At 47.9% G+C, this 25,602-nt stretch overlaps 1 protein-coding gene across 4 annotated transcripts in view; it reads left to right on the top strand.

The window, feature by feature from the left end:
• Nucleotides 1-25,602, top strand: part of SBK1 (SH3 domain binding kinase 1) — an 80,622-nt gene that overhangs the window by 30,048 nt on the left and 24,972 nt on the right. Inside the window, exons 1-2 of one of the 4 annotated variants that reach the window (XM_073362823.2) lie at nt 5,801-6,442; nt 7,687-7,817. The exons of 1 other annotated variant lie outside the window; for it this stretch is intronic. Coding sequence is in view for 1 of the 3 variants with exons in the window: in XM_073362821.2 (XP_073218922.1) it covers nt 7,796-7,821 (26 nt within the window). In the remaining 2 variants the exon portion in view is untranslated. Of the gene's footprint in view, nt 1-5,800; nt 6,443-7,686; nt 7,822-25,602 lie in introns of those variants that run through there. 2 more of the 4 variants (XM_073362821.2, XM_073362822.2) reach the window with 2 other exon arrangements.

Raw genomic sequence — 25,602 nt, 5'->3', positions numbered from 1 at the left:
ACTAAACATGTCCAGGTATTCAACCTTTCCTTACAGGTCAGGTTTTCTAAACCTTGTTATCATTTTTGTTGCTCTCTTCTGGACTCTCTCCAATGTATCCAGTTTCTTCAAGTGTGGTGCCCTGAACTGGACACAGTGCTGCAGCTGAGACCTCACCAGAGCTGAGAAGAGCAGCACAATTACCTCCTGTGTCTTACATACAACACTCCTATTAATACACGGCAGAATATTAGCCTTTTTTGCAACTGCATCAGATTGTTGACTCATATCCAATTTGTGATACACTATAACTCCCAGATCCTTTCCAGCAGTACTGCTACCTAGCCAGTTATTCCCCATTTTGTAGCTATGTGGTCAGATTTGATTTAAATCTAATTGATTTAAATCACTAGTCAGGAAGACCCGATTTAATCATGGATTTCTATATAAAAGTGCATTCTTGTGGGTTGTTATAACCTTAATACATATTCTTCACAACTCAGAGATAGATGTAGGTTTCATTTTTAGAAGGTACACACTATACATTTTTAAAGTGATTTATTTTGAAAACTTTTCACATTAGTTTTACAACTATATCAGAAAATGAATGATTATTTGGTTATTTCATTTACCAAAGGTAATTGAAGCTGATATTTATGAAGTCATTGGGAGGTGAACAATCTCCAATTCAACAGGTTAATCATTAATATTAGGAGGACAACATCACCAGACAGACATTTACATTGTTTTATTTAATTAAAATAACAACATTATGTATTCTGGATTTTATTCTTCAACAGCAAACATACAATATTTTAACAAAACAAGCACATGAATTTTTGAATTTAGTTAAACATTCAAGTTTTTTAAAATCAGGTTTGTTTTTGTTAAAATTGTTTTTAACTAAAATAGTTAAATGAAATATTAAAAACAACAACAACAACAACCCAACTATGTCAGCCAGGTCAACTTAAAATATTTGCTTCTGCAGCTAACTCAGTTGTCTTCACCTTCATTTTCCTGTTTGTTCATAATCTGGAAAAGAAAAAGAAGCTTTCTTGCTTTGTCAGGTCCCAAACAGTTTCTCAATTTGGAATGAATTAATCCAAAGGAAGAAAATATTCTCTGTACGCTGCAGAAGAAGCTACTGCTGTTAAAAGTGAGATTATCACTTCAACAGTCTCTGAATCCAAGTGCTTAAGTGACTTCCACTAGTTCACTGTGGAAGTCTGACTTTCTTTAAAACATCATCAGCAAACATATATTTCTTGAAGGTTCACCCTTAGCTCTGAAGTTTATTATAGTTGGCATTATGGAGGGATGATTGCTGGATGTCCATGTCATAGCCAACTCCTCTTGTTCAGCAGTTAAGGTTTGACCCTGGAACCGAGTATTGAGAATATTTGCAAGAAAATGAGCTGGAGATAGTGCTTGTCCCACTCTTTTTTTAAATGCTTGTCATTTAACTCTGTCATTGCATATTTCTCTTTTTAGGATCTCACTCAGTTCCTTCCAAATTTCAACAGCATCAGCAATAAAATAGCTATTTCCCTGCATTTTGTTCAAGGCTAAGAAACAGGCTTCAGGGAACTCAGCATGTGTTCAACCTTTCTCTTAAGCTCCATGTTGAGAACTTCGTCTGTGACAGTGCCATCTATTTTTTGACTATTTTGTTCACAAACTGTCATCAGATTAGGCCAGTTCTTGATCTAGTGCTCAAAACAGTCCACTACTGAGTTCCATCGCACGTCTTGTGGAAGAGTTAGCTTGGTTCCTCCCACTTTATTCAGAGCAGCTGCTGCAAAGTGGCTGTTACAGAAGTATTTTGCAATTTCAACAACATTAGCCTTTATTTCTGGAACACTGAAGTCTTTGGCTAGGAGGTGCATCAAATGAGCACTGCAACCGTATGTTATTAGCTTGGGACTCTCTTCTAAATTTCTTCTAATCTTGGATACATTTGCAGCATTGTCTGTGACCAAGCTGCGTACTAGACATTTGATTTTTTTTTATCAGTTTGTTATGACTTTTACTGCTACTTCTTGGAAGTATTCTGCTGTGTGTGCAATTCCCAAGGTATCAATTGTTTCTGTAAGGAAGACATTCCCTTCTTCTGTTATCACACAAGCACATACAACAGGATCATTGTGGACGTTGCTGCACCCATCAAGCCTCAGGTTAACAATTTTACCCTCTAGACCTTTTGCACATTGCTCAATTTCTCTTTCATACACGTTATCCAGCAATTGGCCTGTGACATCTGCTCTGTTGAGTGGACTATATCCTGGTCTTAATGACTGAACCATGTTAATGAAGAGTGGGTTCTCAATCATACAGAAAGGAGAGTTTGTTGCATAAGCAAACTGGGCAATTTTTTAATCAATTACCTCTTTTTGTAAACTGCTGGTTCTTAACACAAATTTATCTATATTTTTTTCTTTTTTGCTACAGGTGATATACCGTGGCTATGTGACATACATGATGTGACTGAAACACTATCATGGTGATCTTGAAGGTGGATAGTCTTCAGAATCCTGTATGTTGAGGATGGATTCTCCTAAACAAAATAAGTCAATGCAGTTATTTAATTATTACCATACTGCTAATTTAGTATTACTCATTGCGGTCACTGACACTCAGATCTACTTTAAAGCTGAAATTGTAAAAGGAAGATCTGCCTATTTCAGCTATTTATTTTTTATCACAACCTCATCTAAAATGATAGTACCATAGAGTAACAACTGTAATTTTTTTGCTCAAACATGAGAATTCAAGAATAGTCCAGAAGGAAGACAGGCAGTCCTTAGGAAAGAAGTATGAAATAAAAAAGTTTACCAACCTGAAGATCGTGCATGTTCAGACATGTTCCTTTCATCATCTTAAAATGCAGCTTCCTCCTGAGAAGGAACACTTCTCATGATGTTGTTTCATTCAGGCAACCAGGCCTTGCATTTCTTTGTTGCACTATTTGCATTTTGCACGCATGCCTGTCTTACCCACAGGTAGAGGAACTTCATTAAAATATTCCCAAACTGGATCTCTTTTATGGCCTGTTGCCATTATAGGTTTTCCCTTCTAGTGAGAGAATGATATGGTAGATCTCAAATCAATGAAGGCTACACTCAGAAAGACCTCAAGCCTTCTGGAATATGCTGCTCAAACAGTTTCACATTTGTTTCTACTGACTGTCCCTCCCTTCTCAAATTCACTTCCAGACTTCTTCTCCTTGTCCAGATCTATTCCGCCCGCAACAATCTTCTATTCATTGAACTTTGAAACTTTGTACTTTTAGAGAGACGTAAGGGATTAACTCTGTGTACATGAATTTGCAGAGGGACACTAGGGTTGAGGTCTGTTATTTCTCACCTCTACATATTTATTTATTTATTTAAAAACACTTTTGCTGTTAAGAAGCATGTTATCTCTGGAGACACAAAGCCACAGTCTGAGAACTGCAAAACTAAGCATCTCTGATGGCATCTTCTAGACTGAGCACTGAGTCCTATTGGGTAGATAGAAAGATTAACCTAAATCCATACAGAAGCCCCTGGAACCCCATAAGATTAGGTCCCTAATCCATGAACCCGTTGAAATTTGTTTACAAAACTTTTCTTAAACGTTACATGAATATATTGTCTCATACTATAGAATTCTAATTTATAATCCCTATTCCATGATGAGATCTCTTTGAGCTACAATGTATCTTAATTAAAATGATCTTTAGATAGGTTTTTTCCTCAAAAAGTATTTTATCAAAAAATCTGATTTAAACAAAAAAATCAGATTTTTTTTTAAAATCATTGATTTTTATCCACTCTGTATGTGGCTGATTTTTTTTCTTCCTAGGTGAAGTATTTTGCACTTGTCTTTATTAAACTTCATCTTGTTAATTTTAGACCAAACCTCCAATTTGTCAAGGTCATTTTGAATTCTAATCCTGGCCTCCAAAGTGCTTGCAACCCTTCCCATCTTGGTGCCATCTGCAAATTTTATAAGCATCCTCTCCATTCCGTTATCCAAGTCATTAATGAAAATATTGAATAGTACCAGAGCCAGACTGACTCTTGTGGAACCCCATTAGATATGTCCTCCCAGTCTGACAGTGAACCATAGATAACTAGTCTTTGAGTACGGTCTTGCAACCAGTTGTGCACCCACCTTATAGTAATTCAATCTAGACCACATTTCCTTAGTTTGCTTATGAGACTGTCATGTCAAAAGCCTTACTAGAAGTGAAGATATATCACATCCACTGATTCCATGTCAAAAGCCTTACTAGAAGTGAAGATATATCACATCCACTGATTCCCCAATTCACTAGGCCAGTAACCCTGCAAAGAAGGAAATTAGGTTTGTTTGGCATGATTTTGTTCTTGACAAATGCATGCTGGCTATTCCTTATAACTCTATAGGTGCTTACAAATTGATTGTTTAATCATTTGTTCCAATATCTTTCCAGGTATTGATTTTAGGTTGATTGGTCTATAAATCCCTGGGTCCTCTTTGTTCCCCTGTTAAAAGACAGGTATTATGTTTGCCCTTCTCCAGTCCTCTGGGACCTCACCCATCCTCCATGAGTTCTCAAAGATAATTGCTAATGGTTCCGAGATTGCTTTAGTTGGTTCCTTAAACACCCTAGGACAGGGGTGAAAGTAAGATCAAAATAATTACTGGTATGGGGGCCTGGCTCTGGGTTCCCGGAAGGGGTGGGGCTGGCAGGTCAGCCTCCCCCAGCCAGTCCCTCCATGTTGCTTCGGGGGCAATTTAAAGGGTCCGGGGCTCTGGCCACTGCTGTGATAGTGGCAGCAGTAGCTGGGAGCTCCGGGCCCTTTTAAATCACTGGGACCTGGGGCAGCTGCCCCTGTTGTCCCCCCGTCAGCAGTCGTGGGAGGGGCAGTGACATTAAAGCGCTGCTGTGTATGGGCCGCTACTGATTGCCACTTCTTACCGGTACGCTGTGCCAGCCCGCCCAGGCCCACTTTCACCTCTGCCCTAGGATGAATTTCATCAGACCCTTCTGACTTGAATACATCTAACTTATCTCAGTATTTTAAAACTATTCTTTCCCTATTTTGGCTCACATTTCTTCTCCCTTATGAATATCGTTTTGAGTCTCTGGTCACCGTAAACCTTTTTAGTGAAAACTAAAGCAAACTAAACAAACACCTCAGCCTTCTTAAAGCCATCTGTTATTGGTTCTCCTTCCTTACTAAGTGCAGGGCCTACATGGTCCTCAGTCTTTCTCTGACTCCTAATGTATTTAAAGAACCTCTTTTTATTGCTGTTTTTGTCCCTTGCCAGCTGTAAGTCATTTGGGGCCATAGTCTTTCTAACTTTGTCCCAAGGTGCTTGTGCTGTTTTTGTACTCCTCTATCGCAATTCCTCCTTGTTTCCACTTTTTGTAGGGTTCCTTTCTGAATAACTGGCCCCCCAAATAACTTGAGTTCCGCCCCCCTCCTTTGAGCAGCAGGGGACTGCACTGCCTGAGCTGCTCCTCCTGTTGGCCATTGGCGGCTGGGGTGGCGGCTCACTGCATCTGTCCAGCCAGGGACAGGGGAGCTGGGCGACTCTGCCCACACCAATGGGTGTCTCCTGCAGAGACAGCCAAACTCATGCTCTTGAGTCCTACCGGCGAGTGACACCGCTCCAGCCTGAACAAACCCCAGCCGCCCTCAGACTAACCCCGCCCCGTGAGCCCAGGCGAGCCCGGGCCTTTGGCAGCCTGCCCAGGCGTGTGACCCAGATACTCCGACCGGCGAGGTGAGGCGAAGGCGGCGGCGCAGGAGCGCTAGGACCCGGCTGGCTCGGCCCGCCGGAGGAGGAGCCGGAGCGCGGCGAGGAAGGAGGCCAGTGGCTGAGCTCTCAGGCAGAGACGGGGGGGACGTACCCAGACACACACACGCACCGAGCCAGGACAAAGCGGGGAGCTGGCTGTGGGGCTGGGGCGCACGGATCCCCGCGGGGCTGCTGGCCCAGAGGCGAGGCGGCTCTGGCTGCTCGGGGACCGTCCCTCCAGGGGCCGGGGGGCGCCGCGATGGAGCAGAGAGGCGGCGGCGGCGGTGGCCGGGCTGCGCGGCGGCTGCTGCTCGGGGACAAGCGAGGACCCCGCCCGGCGCCGGCAGCTGTAGCAGCCCGGGGCGCTCGCCGCGCCTGAGCCGCCCGCTCCATCCCCGGTCAGACCCGCGCTGCGGACCCGAGCCGGCAGCAGCCCCGCGCCCGGGGCCATGAGGACCAGACCCCCCTAGCGGGAGCCAGGCGAGCGGCGGAGGGGGGGGATGCCCCGGCCCCCCAGCGAAGTCAGGCGAGGCGGAGACCGAGCCCCGTCCGGGGGGCCCCCAGGGGCGCAGGGAGTGAGCCCCGCCCGGGCACCCAGGGGCGATTGTCGGCGGGCGAGAAGAAGGGAAGGCGAACGTGTGTGAGGGAGGCGGGAGCTGTCCGGGGGCTCGTCCCAGCTCCCACCCAGGTAAGGCCGGGCTCCGAGCCGCCCTGGGGCTCCGCAGATCTCCCCTTCGCGGCGTGGGTGGGGGTCCAGGTGGAGCCCAGCCCAGCCGGACAATGAAGCGGCACCCCCCAGCCCGGGCAGGGCCCTGCTAGGAGAAGGAGGTCGCTGTGAGGCTGGAGCCCCCCCAGCGGCCGGTCTGTCCCCCATTGTGCAGCTGCAGGCGGATGCTTCGGGCGGAGGCAGGTGCAGGGAGGGCTGGGCTCCCCTTCGGCAGCTCGCTCCAGCCCCCTGTTTGTACGTCTGAAGGGCCCTTTCCTTTGTGTCTCTCTTCAGTGCAAAACCTAGTCCCCCTCCCCCTCCCCCTCGTCAAGCGCTCGGCGGCACCAGCCCCAGCACAGCCATCCACAAGGGCTCTGCATGCAAGCCCTAAATGCGCTAGATCGGGGCTTTGCAGGGGGGAGCCCGAAGCCTCCCTCCTAGATTGTCCTGCTCTGGGAACACCCCTCTCCCCCTTGCTACTGGCATGGAAATTGACATGGTGGGGAGTGGCCGTGAAACAGGCATCCAACCTCTCTTTTTATCAATGGATCTCGATCCCGCCTAAGCCTGATTCCCCCCTTCACCCCAGCTGTCCCTCCCCCTGCCCTGTAAGGGGTACTGGAGTAAATAAATAGCAGCATCGGGTATGGCTTGGTTCTGTCAGGCCCTTTCTCTGTGAACACAGAGGGATGTCAGTGAGCTGGTAGCAGCACCAGGAGCAAATTCTATTGTCCCTCCGCCCCAGAGCTCTCCCAAAGCTGGCACAACCTGTGCGTTTGAATTGGTCTCTTCCATCCACAAGTTGTCATCCGTTAGTACCTGTATCTAGGGGCCAGTGCTGGAGGTGACAAGTTCCCAGCAGTGTCAAGATCCTACGTATTATGCCCATCTGTCTCTCACTGCAGCCTTCCTCTTTGCTACCTGCACTTTCCCTGTCAGGTTAGGGTCCTTCTAGCCAGTTCTCAGGTACACTTCCCTTCTGTTCTTGCCTTAAATCCTCACTGTTGTTCTAGGAGGGAATTTTCAGCGCTGCCCGGGGCTACTTATTTGATCTCTTGTTTTCCTCCCTTCTGTGAATCGCTGAAACTTTCTGTCAGATTGCTGCATGGATTTCAGGGCTTGGCTTTAGGCAGTAATGGGGGTGGGGTGGGTTTAAAGGAATGTGAAGAGCAGGAGGAGGGATTATATTCTGAGGTCTCCATATATCATACACTGCCTCCCCCGAGGCTTTCTAGTGCTTCCAGAAGTGCTCCAGTGACATGGTGTTTGTGCTGTGAAACCCTCCTGGAAGAATCTTTTGCTAGAGGCAACCCTGCTGGAAACACTGTCTCAAAGATGGCCTGTCCTCTACCCCCAGGTAGGTAAGTAGCAATCTCTCTTGGGGGAGGAGTGCTGATTTTTGGAAGGTGGTGTATCCCCTCCCTCCATAGGCACAGAGCAGTATCTCCATCATTACGCACCTTGAGAACTGGCCAGAGCTGTTTCTCCTGGCAAACATGCTGTAAATACTAATTAATGGATCCATTTAACAGCAGCGCTCCTTGTGAGCTGGGGAGATAATGTCTTGTCCTGGTGACATCTCCTGATGTCATTGGCCTTAAGGGGGGGGGGCACGACTCACCTGCCCTTTGGGCCTCCCAGCACCTTCTTTAAGCATGGCAGGATGATCACCTCACAGAGCACGTGTCATAGAGCTAGACAGTTCTTGGTCTCCTCTGACTCGGTTCTTGGGCTCAGACTTTCCAGGTGGCCCAGCTATTCAGTTGCTTAGGGTAGCTGGTGACTCAGGGAATGCAGCTGGTGTGGCTATGATGTGCGTGGCCATTTATTTTCATTTCTGCCTGATGGTCCTGCTGTCACTGGAGTCTTCTCTTCTGACCTGGGTGTGCTGCTTGTCATTCAGCTTTGCCTGTACTCTAGGGATGGTATCCCAGGTTGGGAGGGGACTAGAGCCCAGTTGCTTGATTTTGCTGTATTGTCAGGGAACCAAAAGATCTCAGCAGGGATCAGTTCCTGCTGGTAGCTTATAGAAACTCTGAACCAGAGAGGGAAACAGAGTGAGTCATGCTTGAAAGGAGTTGGAGCCTGAGTGGCAATGGAAATCCGGGGGTAAGGACTGGTGAAGAGTTTAGGGGACTTTAGTTTTCCAGATGTGCCTTTTCAATAGTCACTGTGCAGCGGAGCCGCGAGGAGGAGCGTGGTTGTAATGGCTCCTGAGAATTTTGCTCTGGAGTGATTGATTGAGGGCTGTGAATAGAGGTGGCCCTGTTGACTTGACGAAATTGATTGCTGGGATGGAGCTGATGGATTGGGCTAGAAAAGGCAGGAAAAATAAAAAGAGAGACAGGGAAGCAAGAGGCCATCTCCAGCCGTGAGATCGGAAGCTAGGCAGTGGTGGTCCAAGTGGCAGGCAGTGGAGGGGTGAGCTGCCCACCTGAACTGGACAAACAGAGGAGCGTGGCAGGAAAGGTGAGAGCTGATTGGGTTTGGTTTTTTATCTTCCTTCTCAGCGGGATGCAGTGGAAAGAAGCTGTCATTGAGCTAGAGTCTAGCTCAAGAATCAGCTACACTTTAGGAAGGGTGAGTGTGACCCAGTTAAATATCCATTGACCGCCTACTTACCCTGTGGCCAAATTGTGTCTGCAGATGGTAGAAGCAACTCAAGGTGCTCAGAGGCCAGGGCTGCTCTCCTACCAGATGGACAGCATGGTGCATGATGTACCTATATGGGGCTGGATCCTCAGCTGCTATAAATTGGCATAAGGCTTTTATTCTGATTGCTATACTAACTGAGAATCTGGTTCTTGGGATCTAGAGACCTGCAGGAATGGGGCTGCCAATTACCTTCAGTTGAAGCCTGTGTTGGGATGGAAGGAGATCAAAGAAGCATGAAGAGATGGGTCGAGGGAGCCACCATCTGGCATAGGCTGAGGGGGATAATAATTCCTCCTAGACTGAGCAAATCCCTCTGGGGGAAAGAGAGACCATTGGCGCATTGGATGGATGCTGCTTTTACCAGACAAAGAAAGAGCTGGCTGTGGGTTGATCAGAGGGGAGAATGTTGGATCTCATGAGCTAGGAATTCTCTTACGGAGACTTGGGGCATTGGTGGGCACGGTAAATGGCAGCACTAGTGGCAGGCAATAGCAGGATATGGCACCTGGGATCTGCCTGTAGATGCTTAGAAACAAGGCTGAGGTTAGGGACTTTGTGCTCTGAGATTCTTCTAGTCCCACACACAGGGAGATAGAGCAGCTGCAGTTTGTGGATGAGGGGAGGGACTGAGTTTATTAGGTTGTGGGGAAAGGAGGGCTTTTAATCACTGCTGGCAATGACAGCAAAGAAGAGTTTGGAGGCTGTTTAAATTGGATGCAAGGGTGCGGGGGGTGGGGGAAAGCTGGCAGGTGCAGAGAAGCTCTCTAGTCAGACGATGGACATCATCTGCTGGGGACATCGGAGGTACAAGTTCCACTGCAGTATGTATCCAGTAGACTAGGCTAGGATTGCCCTGTGGGAAGGGTGAGAACAAGGAGGAATAATCCAATAAGGTATAACAAGAGTTTCAGGCAAAATGAGCTGCCCTGTTACAAATCACAGCTACTATCAGCTGCAGATCAGCGTGAGATGTTTGAAACATACCTGGGTGAGCTGGAAAGGCTGGGATTGGGGGAAGATCTCGACACCACTGGCATTTCCATGGTGGGAAGAGAACAATTAGTGAGATGCTCTGACAAACTATACATGGGGAGCAGGGCCATAGCCAAAGGATCCATGCCACAGAGACTGCTTGAGTGATTAGGAGTAGGAGACCCAAACCCATGATGCAGGTCACAAGAATACACATCCAGTAGTCAGCCTCCACATCAGAAGAGTTCTGGTGAGGTGTCCTGATCATCAGTGCATATAAAGAAGAGGTCAGCTACCATGATGCTTCACCACTGAAGATGATGGGTGAATACCTATCATGGGGTTACTCTTCACGGGTGGTGAAAGTGAGACATTGTCAGAGAAGATGGAAGAATTGGGGGCGGTAGGGTTGAAAGGAGATGAAATGATGGAACAACTCAAATAATTAAGTTCCCATAAATCACCAGCACTGGAAGTCCCTCTTCAGAGCTTGCTAAAGAATGGAGTAACTGAGCTAGTAACAGAGATTTGTAATTTATCATTAAAAAGTGTTGAGAAGCCAGAGGACTGGAAGGCAGCCAATGCTGTGTCATCTCTGTAAAAAGGTGCCACGCTAAGGGTGTGCTTGGAAATAATAGGCCAGGGAAAACAGTAGAGAAAAGCTATGGAAGAGAGAATTGCAAAGCATTGAAACGAGAGTAATAGTTTAAGGATGACTTCTATAAGAATAAAGGTATCTGTCTCACCTGTTAGCACTGAATGATCAAACTAGTTGGTAGAGCAGAAATGGTGGAGATCAGTTATTTGCTCTTTCCAAAGGCTTCTGGGGAAGAGCCTCCTAAGATGCTATTCAAGATACCTGGTAACCATGGGGAGAATGGTGAAGTCCTGTCACTGATTAAAAGCTGACATGGGATGCGAAGAGATCTCATTGGGGGGAAACATTACATATGGAAGCCCTGAGGGTCTGCTCTAGGACTTCTGTCCAATACATTTATTAACCTAGAAAGGGGGCTGGGTACTGAAGTAGAAAAATTTGCTCCCAACACAGAGCGCACGACTGAGAGCTCACATGGGGTGGAGGGTGAGAAAACCTGGATTTGTGCTGGAAATGGCCCAACTTGATGATCACTTTAGATAAGCTATTACCAGCAGGAGAGTGAGTTTGTGTGTGTATGGGGGTGGGGGGGTGAGAAAACCTGGATTTGTGCTGGAAATGGCCCACCTTGATTATCATGCACATTGTAGGGAGAGTGGTGGATGGGCTATTACCAGCAGGAGAGTGAGTTTGGGGGGGGGGGGGTGAGAAAACCTGGATTTGTGCTGGAAATGGCCCAACTTGATGATCACTTTAGATAAGCTATTACCAGCAGGACAGTGAGGTGGGAGGAGGTATTGTTTCATGGTCTCTGTGTGTATATAATGTCTTCTGCAGTTTCCACGGTATGCATCCGATGAAGTGAGCTGTAGCTCACGAAAGCTCATGCTCAAATAAATTGGTTAGTCTCTAAGGTGCCACAAGTACTCCTTTTCTTTTTTGCGAATACAGACTAACACGGCTGTTACTCTGAAACATACACCTGTGTAATTGATTTAACTACAAAGGAGTCACACCAGATTTACAGAAGTGTATGAGCTGAATCAGGCCCTATATGATTTAACTTAGTGCAGAGGCATTATGAGGAGCTCCAGAAGAATCTGGAAAAATTAGGTGACATGAAATTCAGCCTAGAAAAATGGCAAAGTTGTGCCCATTGGAAGTGACATTGGACAGTGCCCTGCTATCACAGGCAACCTGTGATTGCTGTCAAGGGATCATTGAAACTACTCATCCACTCCTTGAGGATCTGAATTGGTTGTAATTATCTAGGCATCATTGTGGACAACACAATGAAGCTGCCTGCTCAGTGTGCAGCAGCCATGAAAATGGAGTGGATTAGGTGTTAGCATGACATAGGAAGGGGAAAGAGAATGATGCAGAAAATGTTATAACATCATTACCTTGAACATTACCACATTCAGATTTAGTTTTGTCTAGTGAGTGCCACGTGCGTGCTCCTAGTTCTCCATCACATGAGAATAAAAGGCCACTGGAAATTAAAAGGCAGTGTACTTAAAATGGATGAAGAGAGCTGTTTTTTGAGGGGAAGTTGTGGAACTCCCTGCTACAGGATATCACTGAGGTCAACAGGCTAGCAAGATTAAGGAATGATTAGACCTTTATACAGGGTGAGGAGGATGGTCTTGGAATGAGACTCAGTCATTGGATAGCCAGTCAAGCAATCTGATTTCAGTTTCTGGCTCTGCCACATGCTTTTTGTGTGACCTTAGCCAAGTCATTTAATATTTTGGTGCCTCAATTTCCCATTTGTAAAATGGGCATAATACTTCCCTACCTCCCAGGGTTTTTTTGAGGATAAATCTTTTGAGCTGCTCAGATATGAGTGACAGGAGCCGTATACGCACCAAGGCAGATAGAATAAGAATAGCATCAGTTGTGACACTCATTATGAGGACTGTCAATCTAAGTGCCTCATGACATCAGCTGGGGTCAGGAAGAAATGTTGCCCTATGGGATATTGCATCTGTAGATGCTCTCTGTGGGTAGTGATGGTTACACCTTCCTCTAAGTTACCTGATATTAGTGACATGGGACTAGATGGACCATTTGGCTGCCCCAATGTGGCAGTTCCTATGAAACGGCCCCTGTACAAATATTGAATCTCTGCTGAGATGCAGTCTAGTCATGTTATCTGTATAACATGACCTGTCCTGGTGAGTTACTCTGCTGCCCACTGTACTGCTCGTGGCCAGCCAAACTGGCAGTTAGTATCTGTTGCATCTCACTGACCGGGCTTTCATTACACCATAATTATGAACTGAAGAGGTTTTTCCCCCTATGCTCCTAATCAGTTAATTAAGTACAATATCCACTGAATGCCTATGTTTTTCAGGGGCTATACGGCAATATTTATGCTTATAGCTGTTTGCACTGCACACATTCTGACCTTTTGAGGGTCTATTACGTGGCTGCTAATTTTTGCTTTTGGGATGAATCCTATGGTACAAAAGCCTGGTCAGAAATTGCTATGCTGATTCTGAGTTACCCGAGGAAGCAGTGTACAAAATGGTATTACCAAATGGCAGGTGGAGATCCCATAATCCATGAGAAGGAATTGAACCCAGATCTAGTGAGCTAGCCTAGAATGCAAGGCATGTGGGTTAAATACTCTGCTCTGCCACAGACTTCCTGTGTGACCTTGGGGAGGACACTTAATCTTTCTGTGGCTCAGCTGCTATCTATAAAATGATGGCAGTTCCCTCCTCACAGGGGTGTTGTGAGCATAAATACATTTAAAAATTGTGAGGTGCTCAGGTTCTATGGTAAGGGGCCAGATCTGTACAAGAGACAGTTGGCGTGGCTTACCAAGGGGTGGGTTAGAGCAGGATCTTTGAAATCAGGCTTGCTGGTGGCCTCAGAGAGACCGTCACAGTAGGGAGTCAGTGAGAAACCAAGGGCCAAATATCCTGCTGGTTTAAATTGGTGAAACTCCATTAACTCCCACAAAATTGTGACAGATTACAGCAGTTGAAACTTTGTCCCAAAGAATCTGTCTGCCTGGATGGGGCTGGAAGGTTGAGATCAACATGTCCACTGGATAAGGAGTTAGGGACAGAGAGGGACAGTCTGGGGGTTTGGTGGCAGGACAAAGTGTGCTGAATCTGTGTCTTAATTAATTCCCTCCAGGAATTGCTGTCATGTAATTTTTGAAGATTACCAGATTATTATTGTCTGTATTACAATATTGCCTCGAGGTCTGCACTGAGATTGGGGCCCTGTCATGTCAACTGCTGTACAAACAGGCTATGGCTATGCTTTCAGCAGCATGCAAACCCAGCCAGCACAGGTGTAAATAGCAGCGTGGAGGGTGAGGCATGGCTTAGGCAAGTTAAGCAGAGGCCCTGTTTGCCCGAAGCCAAAGAGATATATCCTACATGGCTCTCTGCATGCCCAAGCAACGCCTCCCATGTCTACACTACTATTTTTAGCTGCGTAGCGTCCCACTGCCTCAGCCTCTCCCTGCCATGGTGAAAGACTCCAGCAGTGGGGAAAGGCTCAGGCAGCTTCCCGCTGCCGGAGCCTTTCCCTGCTGTCGGAGCCTTTCGCTGCCATGTGTACCCAGAACCGTGAGTGTGGACTCAGCCTGCCTTTCACTGCAGAGCGTAGCTACATGTACCTGACATGCCACCACAGGTAGGCAAGGCCTTACGGAGGGACAATTCTTGCCCCAATGAGCCTGCCATCTAAATAGACAAGACAAAGGGTAGGAGGGGGAAATAGAGACACAGAAGTGATATGACTTGCCCAAGGTCTGGCAGCAGGTCAGCAGTCCCAATACTCTAGTCACAGACCACACTGCCTCCCTGATATATGCATATAGTCCCTTTCCTTCCCCCATTGTAATTTGTGTTTTGTTTTGCTTTTTTTAACCAAGCAATCAACACTAAAGGCTATATAGCTGCATCCATGGAAAAAAGAGGAAGAAAGCAAAACACAAAGCATTATACAAAGAATAGATACCTTGATGTGACCTATAGTGAAGGTTGCTGCTGAAAAGGAAGGAAGGAGGGGATGTGGTTTAATAAATGGAGTGTCACAGCAGGACTCCTGGGTTCTATTCCTGGCTCTGCTTCTGTTTCAGCTTGTGACTTCTGTGAATGACTTTGCCTCTCTGGGCCTCAGTTTTCCCATTTGCAAAATTTAACTTAGCTGTTGTGAAATTGAATTAATTAATGTGTGTAATGAGCTGTCAGATGGAAGTTGCTAGGGAAGTGCAAAGTATAATTATTTATTTGTGTGGGGCAAGGGAAATCCATCTTTGTGGAGGGCTAAGTCAATTATCCATGTGCAAATCCACCTAGCTACTGACTGCCCCTTAAGACAGAAAAGAGCCCAAGAATATCCAGCAGTAAGAATATATATGTAACTAGTATTTACATGGAAAAAGTAATAGAGCTGGTTGGAAATTTTTTTTGACCAAAAATGCGTTTTCAGTTTGAAATTTGAAGCATTTAGAAAACTGTATTAATTTCAGTGAAATTTTGTTTAGAAAACAAAACAAAGCATTTCAATAATGTCAAACCTCCTATTCCATCCTTTTTTGGAACATGACGTTTTGATTTTTTTTTTTTTGGTTACAAAACAAAATCAGGTTTTTTGTTTTTTTTTTATATAACAAGATGTTTAAAAGTTAAAAAGTCAAAATTGGAATGAAATGTGGTGGTCAACTTGAAATTTTTTTTTTTTTTTCAGAATTTTGTTTTGCAGGAAATTTTTAAATTTTTGGGGTGTGTTGTTTTGGAACTGAATATATATATAGTGGTCAGGGCGGTCAGAGGGCGGGGAACAGGGGGGTTGAATGGGGTCAGGGGTCCTGAGGGAGTAGTCAGGAAGGAGGAGGGGGATTGGATGGGTCGATGGGGGGCAGTCAGGGGCAGGGGTTCTGGGGGCGGTCAGGGAGAAGGGATGGTTGGATGGGGCAGAGGTCCCAGGGGGGCAGTCAGGAATGAGAGGAGGGTTTGGATGGGGCGGGGGGACTGGGGGCGGTCAGGGGACAGGGAGGGGTGGATAGGGTAGGGGTCCTGGGGGGGCTGTCAGGGGACAGGGCAGAGGTTGGATGGGGCAGAGGTCCCGGGGGGGCTGTCAGGGGGCAAGAAGCATGGGGGGTTTGGATAGGGGGCAGGGGCTGGGCCACACCTGGCTGTTTGGGGAGGCACATCCTTCCCTAACCGGCCCTCCATACAATTTCAGAAACCCGATGTGGCCCTCAGACCAAAAAGTTTGCCCGCCCCTGTTGTAAGTGATGATTGCGCTTACAAAATGTTGCTGCAAACAAGCATCAACTGTAATGGTATTTCCCACAAAATGGAAACCCAGTTTTCACCCAGCTTTAAAAATTAATCAACTGATTTGGATCAAACAAAGCTAAATTGAGGTAGGGGGATTGGAATTGGATTCAGCGAGACGTGAGTGCTAATCCCACTTGTGCCTCAGATCTATAGTGTAGCTTTGGGAGGTCACTTTGCCTGGTCTCACTTCCATCATTTGTTTCTCTTGTCAGTTTAAACTGCAAGATCTTTGGATCAGGAACCCTCCCTTGTTATGTGTTTGTCTGGTGTCTAGTGCCGTGCAGCTCTGATCTCATCTCAGACCTCTAGGAGCTTCTGTAATACAAACATATATTGATTATGTGTATTGTGATGGCATCAAGGAGTTCTGGGCATGGCCTGCGACCCCATTGTGCTAGTTGCTGTACAAACACAGAACAGACAGTCCGTCCCTGTCCATATCACTGAATCTGTTTGGAGGTTTGACAAGGGTTATCTTTTTTCCTTATTGTTTCATGTGTGCAGTTCTTGGTTCCAGCCAAGACTGAAATCTGGAATCTAATCTAATCCGATCTTTTTGTCTAATCTCTCTATGGTCTGACTTTACCGGTTCCAGTCCCGTTCCGTATAGACAGGCAGCCCCATAACTAAAACCAACATGCAGCCATTGATATTGCTGGGCAGCTTTAAAGGAGTCCAAGAATGCTGTGGCTAATGGAGAATTATCCTTTCTCATCCCAGCGGCTGGTCCCTCTAGGTCAGGATTGAGGCACTGCCAGAGGCTGGTGTTGTGTGATGCGTGCCCTGCACGTGTTGAGAGAGACTCCTCCAGACTCCAGGGTGTTGCTCTGGCAGCTTTCCTGAACACTCAGTTCACACAGACACCCAAATTAAATACTGATTTACACAGCCCTGCTACCCTACAGAACAAGGACTTATGCTCCAGGAGATGAGCAGTGTGATAAACTGCCCTCCGTCTTTCTCCTTTCAGCAGGAAGCGAAGGGAAATGTGCAGACAGCTCCAGGTGGGAAGCACAGCTGAGAAGCTAGAAGGGCTGCCTGCTTTGCCTGTTGTTATTTCTGTTACTGCTGGACTCCGAGCACTAGGAGCTGTCCAAACCCAGCATGAGAGACAGCCCGAAATAGACAAAACAGAGGAGCAAAGTGATTTGCTTCAGATCATGTAGCAGGTCAGGGATCAAACTGGGACTAAAACCCACATCTGCAGAGTCCTAATCTAGTGTTCAACCCCCTAGGCTAGGTTATGCACTCCCTTCCCTGTCCCAGTGGGGTCTGCAGATGTGCTGTAAATACCTTGTAGGTTCCCAGCTTTTGCTGGACTGGGTTCAGGTCAGTCACTACAAGCAGATGCCCTGCCCGTGAGTAATAAGCACCTCAGAGGTGCGGCACCTCTAGGAGAGTGTGTGAGGCTTGTGTGCTCTTGTCTCAGGTTTGCTAAGGGGGGTGGATCGCTCTACATAATCCCCTGCCTTTCAGATCCACCAGGTGGGACTGCAAACTGGCACCTCTGGGGGTCAGGCTGATGGAGGAAAGCTGCCATCCAAGACATGGTCATGGAGCAGCCTGATGCACAGCTGGTCTCAAATGACAGGCAGGTGCTTTGTTTAGATTCCATTCAGGGAGTGAAATTCACCCTGTGCAGAGGGCCAGCACGAGGCCTGGCCACTTGAAAGCTACCCAGACACTTCAGTAAGTACTGAATGGAGCTGCCCAGCTCTGCCACTATTCCACTGCCCAGGCCCCAGAATGGTGCCATCATCTCCACTTGCATTTAAATACAAACCTATGGGGGACAATTTCAAAAGTGCCCCAGAGAGGTGGGACACTGACTCATTGAAAGCCAATAGGAGTTAGGCATCAGGCTGTAGTTTTCCACAGAACTCATCCCTGACAGTTGTCACTTACTGCTCACCTTCAGAGCTTTCCTGCAGGCAACTTTCTGTACCCCCTCCTACACCTCTTCTTTTCTCAGGCAGCTCTCCCGTGCCCCTCCTGATGCTCTCTTTGCCTGTCTGTCTCACTTCTGGATGCCCAGATGAGATCTCTTAAGCCCAATTAGGAGACAGATGACGAATCACAGGTGCACTGTCCCCTGCTGCCTCTTACGATGGGTTCGTGAACGCGGCTACAAGCATCCCTCTTCCCTAGCCCACAGGATCATCTGCAAACATCACAAGAGCCAGCAGACCAGTTTATTGATGCTGAGGAGCTCTGGAGTTCTGCTATGGGGTCTGGTCAATAGGGCTCCACCTACAGGCAGTGTAACCAGGGACACAGCTCGTTACACTGGAGTCCAGGACTGTGGACTAGCTGGAGATGTTGGTGGTTATTCATAGAGCAGTAGGTGCACCAGGGTCCATTGATCTCAGGGACTCCTCACTCTCCCATGGCTGTGTTCGAACTAAGGTCCGTTTGTCATTCAGCTCCAGGGGCGGGAGCGTTGTCTAAACACGGCTCGAGGCAGCAGCCCTGCTCATGGGAAGGCTACACAACACAGTGCTTAAAACACCAGCCGCTGCCCAGAGCTCTGTCCAGTACAACTCCCACCACTGCAGCTCCACCAGTGATGGCAACAGAGGGAGGTGGGAGCAAAGGGGTGCTGGTGCAGATGGGGCCTCATTCCCCTCCCCTCCCCCCTGCCGCTACAGTTAGCAATGGCACTTCTGCCATCAGCTCCCCCAGCGGACACATGCCAAGGCCTTGGAGGGCCCTGGTGCTCTAGAACTTGCACCTGCTCATGGGCCATCAGAGCCCAAGTCTTCGGCAGTAGCTCTAGCATGGAGGCAGGGGCTGCTGGCAGCAGAAGGCTCAGAAGATGCTGGCGGGAAGCTGTGGGAGCAGAGCTTTGCCTGGGGCTGCGGGCCCCTGGAGCAGGCACAAGGATGAGGCACAAGAGAGTCCGTCTTTGGTCAGGCTGGCCCCTGATACAGCTGCTGCTATCCCTTGGGCCAATGGTCTCTAGCTGATGTTTCCCTGGCTTTGGGTAGGGTGAGAAGGGATAATGCTGCATGGTCTGGAGTCTCCTAGCTAGGCCTAGATAGACAGTGGACATGCTAGATCGCTTCATTGTGATCAGCAGGGAGCAATAGCCTACCTATAAAATAATTTCACCAGAGAGAAAGACTAGGCAGGAGGCCAAAGCATGGGACAAGGAACTGGGACCTCTGGGTTCTATTCCTTGCTCACTTCTATGCACTGCCTTACTGTGTGGCCTTGAGCCCATCACTTCTGCTCTCTGTACCTCAGTTTTCTCCATCTGTACTGGGGGATAATGTTCCCTCACAGAAGATGCAGTCAGGGACATTGCTAAAGTGCTTTGAGATCCTCATGCAGAAGGTGTGTGAGAATCACAGAGTATTTCATTATTGTTATTGCTTTGGGGATGGGCACCTAATAAGTGGGTGTAACAGAGAGAGACCAGGAGGTGAGAGTTCAGAGATGAAACCAAAACTCCACAGATGTTAAACAGAACGGGTCTGATCCTAGTGTGACCCACCCTCTGTTGACTCAGTTGAGCTGCAGCAGTTCACCCCAGCTAGGGCTCTGGCCCAGTTTCTGCCCTCTCCCATGGCACACTGTCTGGAGCAGGTTTCCAAGACAGGTATTTTTTCCTTTCATTCCCTTCCCCAGGGAGCTCTCACCCCTGACGCAACGTCTGGTTTAAGCAGCCAGGTTGCTGTCTTTTACCCAGTTTTCTGGCTGGATTGACTGAGGGCCAAAGAGCTCAGGCAATGCGGTGTTTGATTTATTTCCCCTGGCCCAAGATCACATGGCAAAGATCTGGGCAGTGCCACCCTCATACAGCCAAGCCTCACTGCGATGTTTCCATTAGCATCTGCCTGCTTTGCTCATGTTCGATCCAGCTCTGAACCCACTGACTTTGACTCCATTTAATAATCAGGTTGTTTTCTGGCCTGTAATTTTTTGATTGGCGCAGTCTTGCGCCCCCCCCCCCCCCCGCCCCCGTAATTGACAAGCAGATGCTCCACCCTGCTGGTTTCCTGAGGGGAGCTTTTGTCACAGGGTCTCCAGGGCTCTCAACGAGCTGTTAACGAGTTGCCAATTACTTATTGGCAGAGCTGAAATACTGTTGCACCTAGAGGTAAAAACCTGTCCCCTCTGAACGCTGGGGTCATGGGGGTTTAATGCTTGTCTCTAACCCACTGGCTCATCCTTCACACCAGCACCTTCTGTGGGAACCAAGCTGCTGTTCCCTGAAATGGAAAAGCCAATTAGGGAGTCCAGGCCACCTCTGTGGTAAGGGTAACTCTCAGCCTGTGCCTCTGAGCCTGTGTGGGGTAGGTGCCCTCACTGCCCAGGAGCAGGCTCCTAAATTCTGTTAACTATTCCAACAGCCTTCCTCGCAGCCCTCTTTCCCAGGGCACCAGGAGGGGGGGAAGAGATGAATACAGTGCAGTGGGTGACAGAGGTGCACCTGGTGCTGGACAGAGGTAGTCAGCCTCAGACAGGTATCAAGTCTCAAGGCACAGATGAGCACAAACAGGGCAAGACAAGGCAGAGAGTGGCCTGTACAGGAGGTGGCAGGAGCCTTGATTTGTCCTTTGGCAGCCATAGGCATAGTTTTACTTCTATATTTGGGGTGGGGGCAGCTACAGCCTGGCCAATGGGGCCGGGGGACGGAAATTCTGTGCCTGCCCAAGGCTTGCAGGGCTGGGCACGCTGTGGGTCCACTGCAGGCCTGTGGGGCCGGGCACCTGCCCCGGTGTTTGTTGCGGTCGCACACATGGATCTGTTTTTGTTGCTGTCATTTTTTCACCGCTGTGGCTTTGCGCCCTGGGTGGCTGCCCCACTCGCCCTGCCCTGGTTACAGCCCTATGCTTTCTCATCCTCCCTCACTCTGGGTTTGGAGAACAAAAGGCCTCATTTGTGTCTTAGTTCTCTCTATTTGTTCATGAATACTTCACTGGAGACTTACAAAATGTGGAAGGTGGGCAAGGGGAGTGGAGCCACATGGGTGTGTTATTGTTCTTCCCACCATTCCTCATGTGAATCTCCCTTCTTAGCAGATTTAACAAGCACTAGTGGGCCTCCATAGCTGCTGCTGACTAGAGGTTGCAGGGAGTGGACTTTTCTCAGAGCGGGGAGCCCTAGGGACAAATTTAGAGGAGAGTTTGTATTTTCTGACGCACAAGAAGACTGATTCAAGACCACAGAATGGCAGGGAGAGATGAAAGGGGCTTGTGGGGAAAGATTTGGTACTAACAAATGCAAAGCCAGGGCTTCTAGTTTTCCCATGCTGCTCATTTCCACTGCTACCACAGAGCTCTGAACCGCCTCAGTGAAAGCAGCCGGAGTCTCCCAAGTTTCATTTGCTGCTGTTTGGGAAAACTCTGAGCAGCAGCTGGGGCTGTGATGCTCTCTGCAAACCCGGCATGACACCACTGCCTCACGTTTATATTTAGAACACTCCTCGCAACTGTAAAGGCTAGAAACATTTTAAAATTAAACAGCAGACAGGCAGAAACCATGCGGCCCCAGCTACTGAATTGAAGCAAGCTGATTTGGATCCTGTATCTTTAATAATGCCTTTCCATGACTTCTTCATGTAACCAAACAGCGCACAGTTGCTGCAAGGAATGAGTGGCGAGTGATCTGGGAAGGGAAGTGTTTGTGAGATGCCCTCTCTTAAGCAGTCTACAATATGGACATGTTTGAAAATGATTTAAAGGCCACCTGTAGTTGGCAAATTATTTTTTCCCCTGGGCCCTTGGAAGACAGTTTAAAAAGAACCACTTTGTGTCCAGATCCCAATTCTAATGCTGTTACTTGCACTTAAATAGGACTTTTCATCAGGAGGTATCACAGGTCTTGACAAGTTTCACAGGTTATTCCCCTATTGCAGATGGGGTAACTGAGGCAGAGTTTCAGACAAAGTTTTAAAGAGTGATCAGCAAGGATCCTAGAAATCCATTTGCCACAGAAAAACATTAGCATTTTTATAGGGAGTTCGGTTAATGCGGAGAGTCGGATAATGGAGGCTCAGATAAATGAGGTTCTGCTGTATATCAATAAAACATTGTGTTCAACTGATACCTCTAGATATTGTGGCTAGGGAAACTAAAGTTCAGCGTTTCATTTTAATCATGAAAAAACGCAGATTTATATGTTGTTGGTTTTTTAATTGGAAAATTTTGGATTTTTTTTTCATGGAAAACTAGGATCCCTGGTGATCAGCCCCGGCGGGACACAGAGACTGGGAGAGACAGAGTGCACGTGTAGCTGCTCCCATAGTTTTGTGCCCTGGGCTGCTGCCTCACTTGTGCCACCCTGCAGTTGGGGTGGGGGGCAATGCCCCCATGGCTCTCCAGACTACGCTCATGTTGGCAGCCCCAGCTCAGTAACCAGCAGGGTTATGGGATAACCCCATAAAATGTACCTTTTGCAGAGCCTCTCGATAATTTTAAGGAGAAATCTGGCTATGGAGCAAATAAAACTCCACTTCTTTGGGGGTGAATTTGGCTTCCACTCCAGGCAAACAGAAATGCAGGCTGTGATGTCTTCTACCAGCAGGACATGCCAGCCAGTAGCAGAACTGGGCGCCTCTGGCTGCTAACTAGGGCTATAACTGGGTAAGAGAACATGAGAACGGCCATACTGGGTCAGACCAAAGGTCCATCTAGCCCAATATCCTGTCTTCCAATAGTGGCCAGTACCAGGTGCCCCAGAGGGAATGAACAGAACCGGTACTCTTCAAGTGATCCATCCCCTGTTGCCCATTCCCAGCTTCTGCCAAAGTTTTTCAACTGAAACTTTTTGCTTTGGTGAAAAATGCAGCTTTGGCCCCACTGACAAGGTTTGCAAATTCATGGCAGCTTTGTCAAATGGTTGCAGTTGAGGAAAAACCCAACAAAACAAAATCTGGAAAAAAAAAAATCAAAACGTTTTGTGACATTTTTGGAACAAGCCTTTGATTTTTTTTGTTTAGAAATTTCCTTTAATGCTTTTTAATTTTTTTGTAAAACATTAATCAAAACGGATATAAAATGTTTTGTTTGACCTGAAAAGATTTTTTTTTGTTTGAGTCAACACATTTTTTTTCTTTAATTTCATTTTGGGGGTGACCCCAAAGGAATTTTTTTTTTTTTTTTGATTCTTCGGAATTGCCAGTGACCTAGAAAATCTGTTATTCGCTCAGCTGTGGTCAGCAGCCCTGTGGGCTCACCAGCCTGAGATCAGCAACTCCCGCTCCCGCTGGGCCTGGAGCTTGGCTGGTGTGGCTGGTGGTGACCTGAGCAGGCCAAGTTGCAGGGTGGGTATGCAGGAATGTTGGTGCAGGAGGCCCGGCATGGAGCCAGGGACGGGGAAAGCCCAAAGTCCCACCAATTTGTCTTGTATCAATCTTGACCACTGTGTGGGGGTTGGGATCAGAGGTGTCACTCATTTGATTGACTTGTATGTAGCCTTTCTCTGGGAGCGCTCAGAGCAGTCACAAACTTGCCCCAGGCCCTTGCAGTTGGGGGTTGCTCTGATACCCATGTGCCCATCCCTCCTTACCCAGCTATGTTCCGTTTCATCTCAAACAGGCCCACTGCGGTCTGTCTCTGTGCACATGCCTGGCTGTGACACTAAAATAGGGAGAACACTCTGTCAGCTAGCAGTGGGCATGTCTATCTATGGGGGACAACGGGTGGGTGGGGTCTTAACTTTCTATGCTGCACTGGGGAGGCTGCTGCCAGGCTGCCATGGGGTAAAGTCGGGCACTACCAGAGAGAGCTGGATAACAGGGACAAAGCCAAAGCAGCATTGGGAAATGTGATTCTTGGGGAGAGAAGAGACGGCTGCTGATGGGAGACAGTCACTATCTATAAATACATACAGCAGCCATGGAGTGAGGAAGAAGTGGGTGGATTATCCTCCCTAGTCAATGAGATAAATGATTCCTATGCTTAAACAAAGAACAATTTCAGTCTGACTAGTAGGAAGCACCAATCAAGCCATTGAGCCCACAGAAGGAGCTGCCACATGGGGCTTATAGGATCACCATTGCTGGAGAGCATGAAGGGGGCCGAGCCAGTGGGTTAGCTCCAGGCTTCAGAGCTGGGCTTTAAGGGTGACATACGGCGTTTGTCACTAGCATTCTGTGTATGTTGCTAGTTGCCCACTCTCTGCTGAGCTGGGATAGTGTGATGGGGCGTGTACCCTGCGCAAACTGTAAGAGACTTTGCTTTTGGTGAATGGTTCCCCTGAATCTAAAAGAAACCCCTTCAGGCTGAAAGAGGAGGGTTGATCTTTGCGTGTGGAGCAAAACTCAGGAGGAGGGATTGTTTTGTGGTTAAGGAACTGGACAGGCACTCGTAGGTGGGTTCAATTTCTGGCTCTGCTGCACATCCTCTTTGCGCCCTTGCAAGCCACTTACTCTCCGCTGCTCTTGGTTCCCCCTCGGTAAAGCGGGGCTACACTACCTATTTCCATTGAGAGCTCTTTGGGGCAGGCAGCATCTAGCGCTATACGAGTGGTCACACCCCTCAGGGGTGACTTTCACCAAGACTCCAGCAAGAGTTTCCAAAGCAGAAGCTGTCTGGCTCTCAGCAGGCGCAAGTGCTCAGTCCTGCCTCTTTTTGAGTCTGCTCCTGTGTTTCTTGCATTCCAGTGAATGTGTCAATGGCTTGCTCATTTCGCCAGCTAAAACTGTGGCACTGGCTGCAGCTGGTGAACAGTTCCCTCCATGTGTGTAGAACTCATTGGACCAGGGCCGTGCTTTTCAGGTGCAGTCTGATGTTGAGGGGCCTTATTTCCTGGGACCTGCAGCATCGCTTCCCTCTTCGTTGGCAGTATGGTCTGGCAGCTAGTGCACTGGGCTTGGACTCTGGAGACTGAGTTCTGTTCTCAGTTTTGCCATCAGATGTGGATTGGGGCAAGTCACTTCACCTCGTGGGCCTCATCTGTAAAACAGGGACAATGATTCTTCTATCCTTGGTAAAGCACTTTGAAGTCTGTTGATGACAAATGATGAGCCTGGGGCACTAGCATTACATCCGAGGACTGCTCCAGTGGAAATATCCCATGGGAAGTGCCCGGAGTCGTCCTGAGCCTGGTCGGTGCAATATCGATTCTGTCCCAGAATCCAGGCTCTTGGGCTTTCTTAGCAAGTTAGCCCTGGCTCCGTTTCCCCCATGTGTACCTCTGGCAGGTGATGTAGAAGGTTGCAGATGCCTCTAGCCACAGTGGAAAGCTGAGCCTGGACTAGTAGTGTGCAGCTTTCCTACCAGGAGGCATTGCAAGGGGGTGGGAGTGCTACCAGTACCCATTACATCCCACAGTAGGTGCTGCAGGCAGTGGTGCAGAAGCAGCATAGCTTCTCCCAGCAGGAGGTGCTGTAGGGTCAGCTAGTGCTGCAGTAGTGCTGGCCCCACTTGCGATCTCAGGGAGAGGGTACAACAGTGAGGATTCAGGGAACAGAAGGAACGGATGGAGCTTGGGCTATTTTTATCAAAGGACACGGGGACCGTAGACAGGTGTAGAGTTGCAGGCAGCCGCCGGGGCTGACGTATCCAGAGCAGGGAGATGGATGGGGCTCGGTTGCTCTTCTCACCTTGCTTTTTGGAAAGTCATTAATTGTGGTGTGGCACCAGCACAGCCCCCTC

The sequence above is a fragment of the Lepidochelys kempii genome, chromosome 10 (assembly GCF_965140285.1).
Source record: "Lepidochelys kempii isolate rLepKem1 chromosome 10, rLepKem1.hap1, whole genome shotgun sequence".
NCBI lineage: Eukaryota > Metazoa > Chordata > Testudines > Cheloniidae > Lepidochelys > Lepidochelys kempii.
This window is presented reverse-complemented; position numbering and strand designations above follow the sequence as displayed.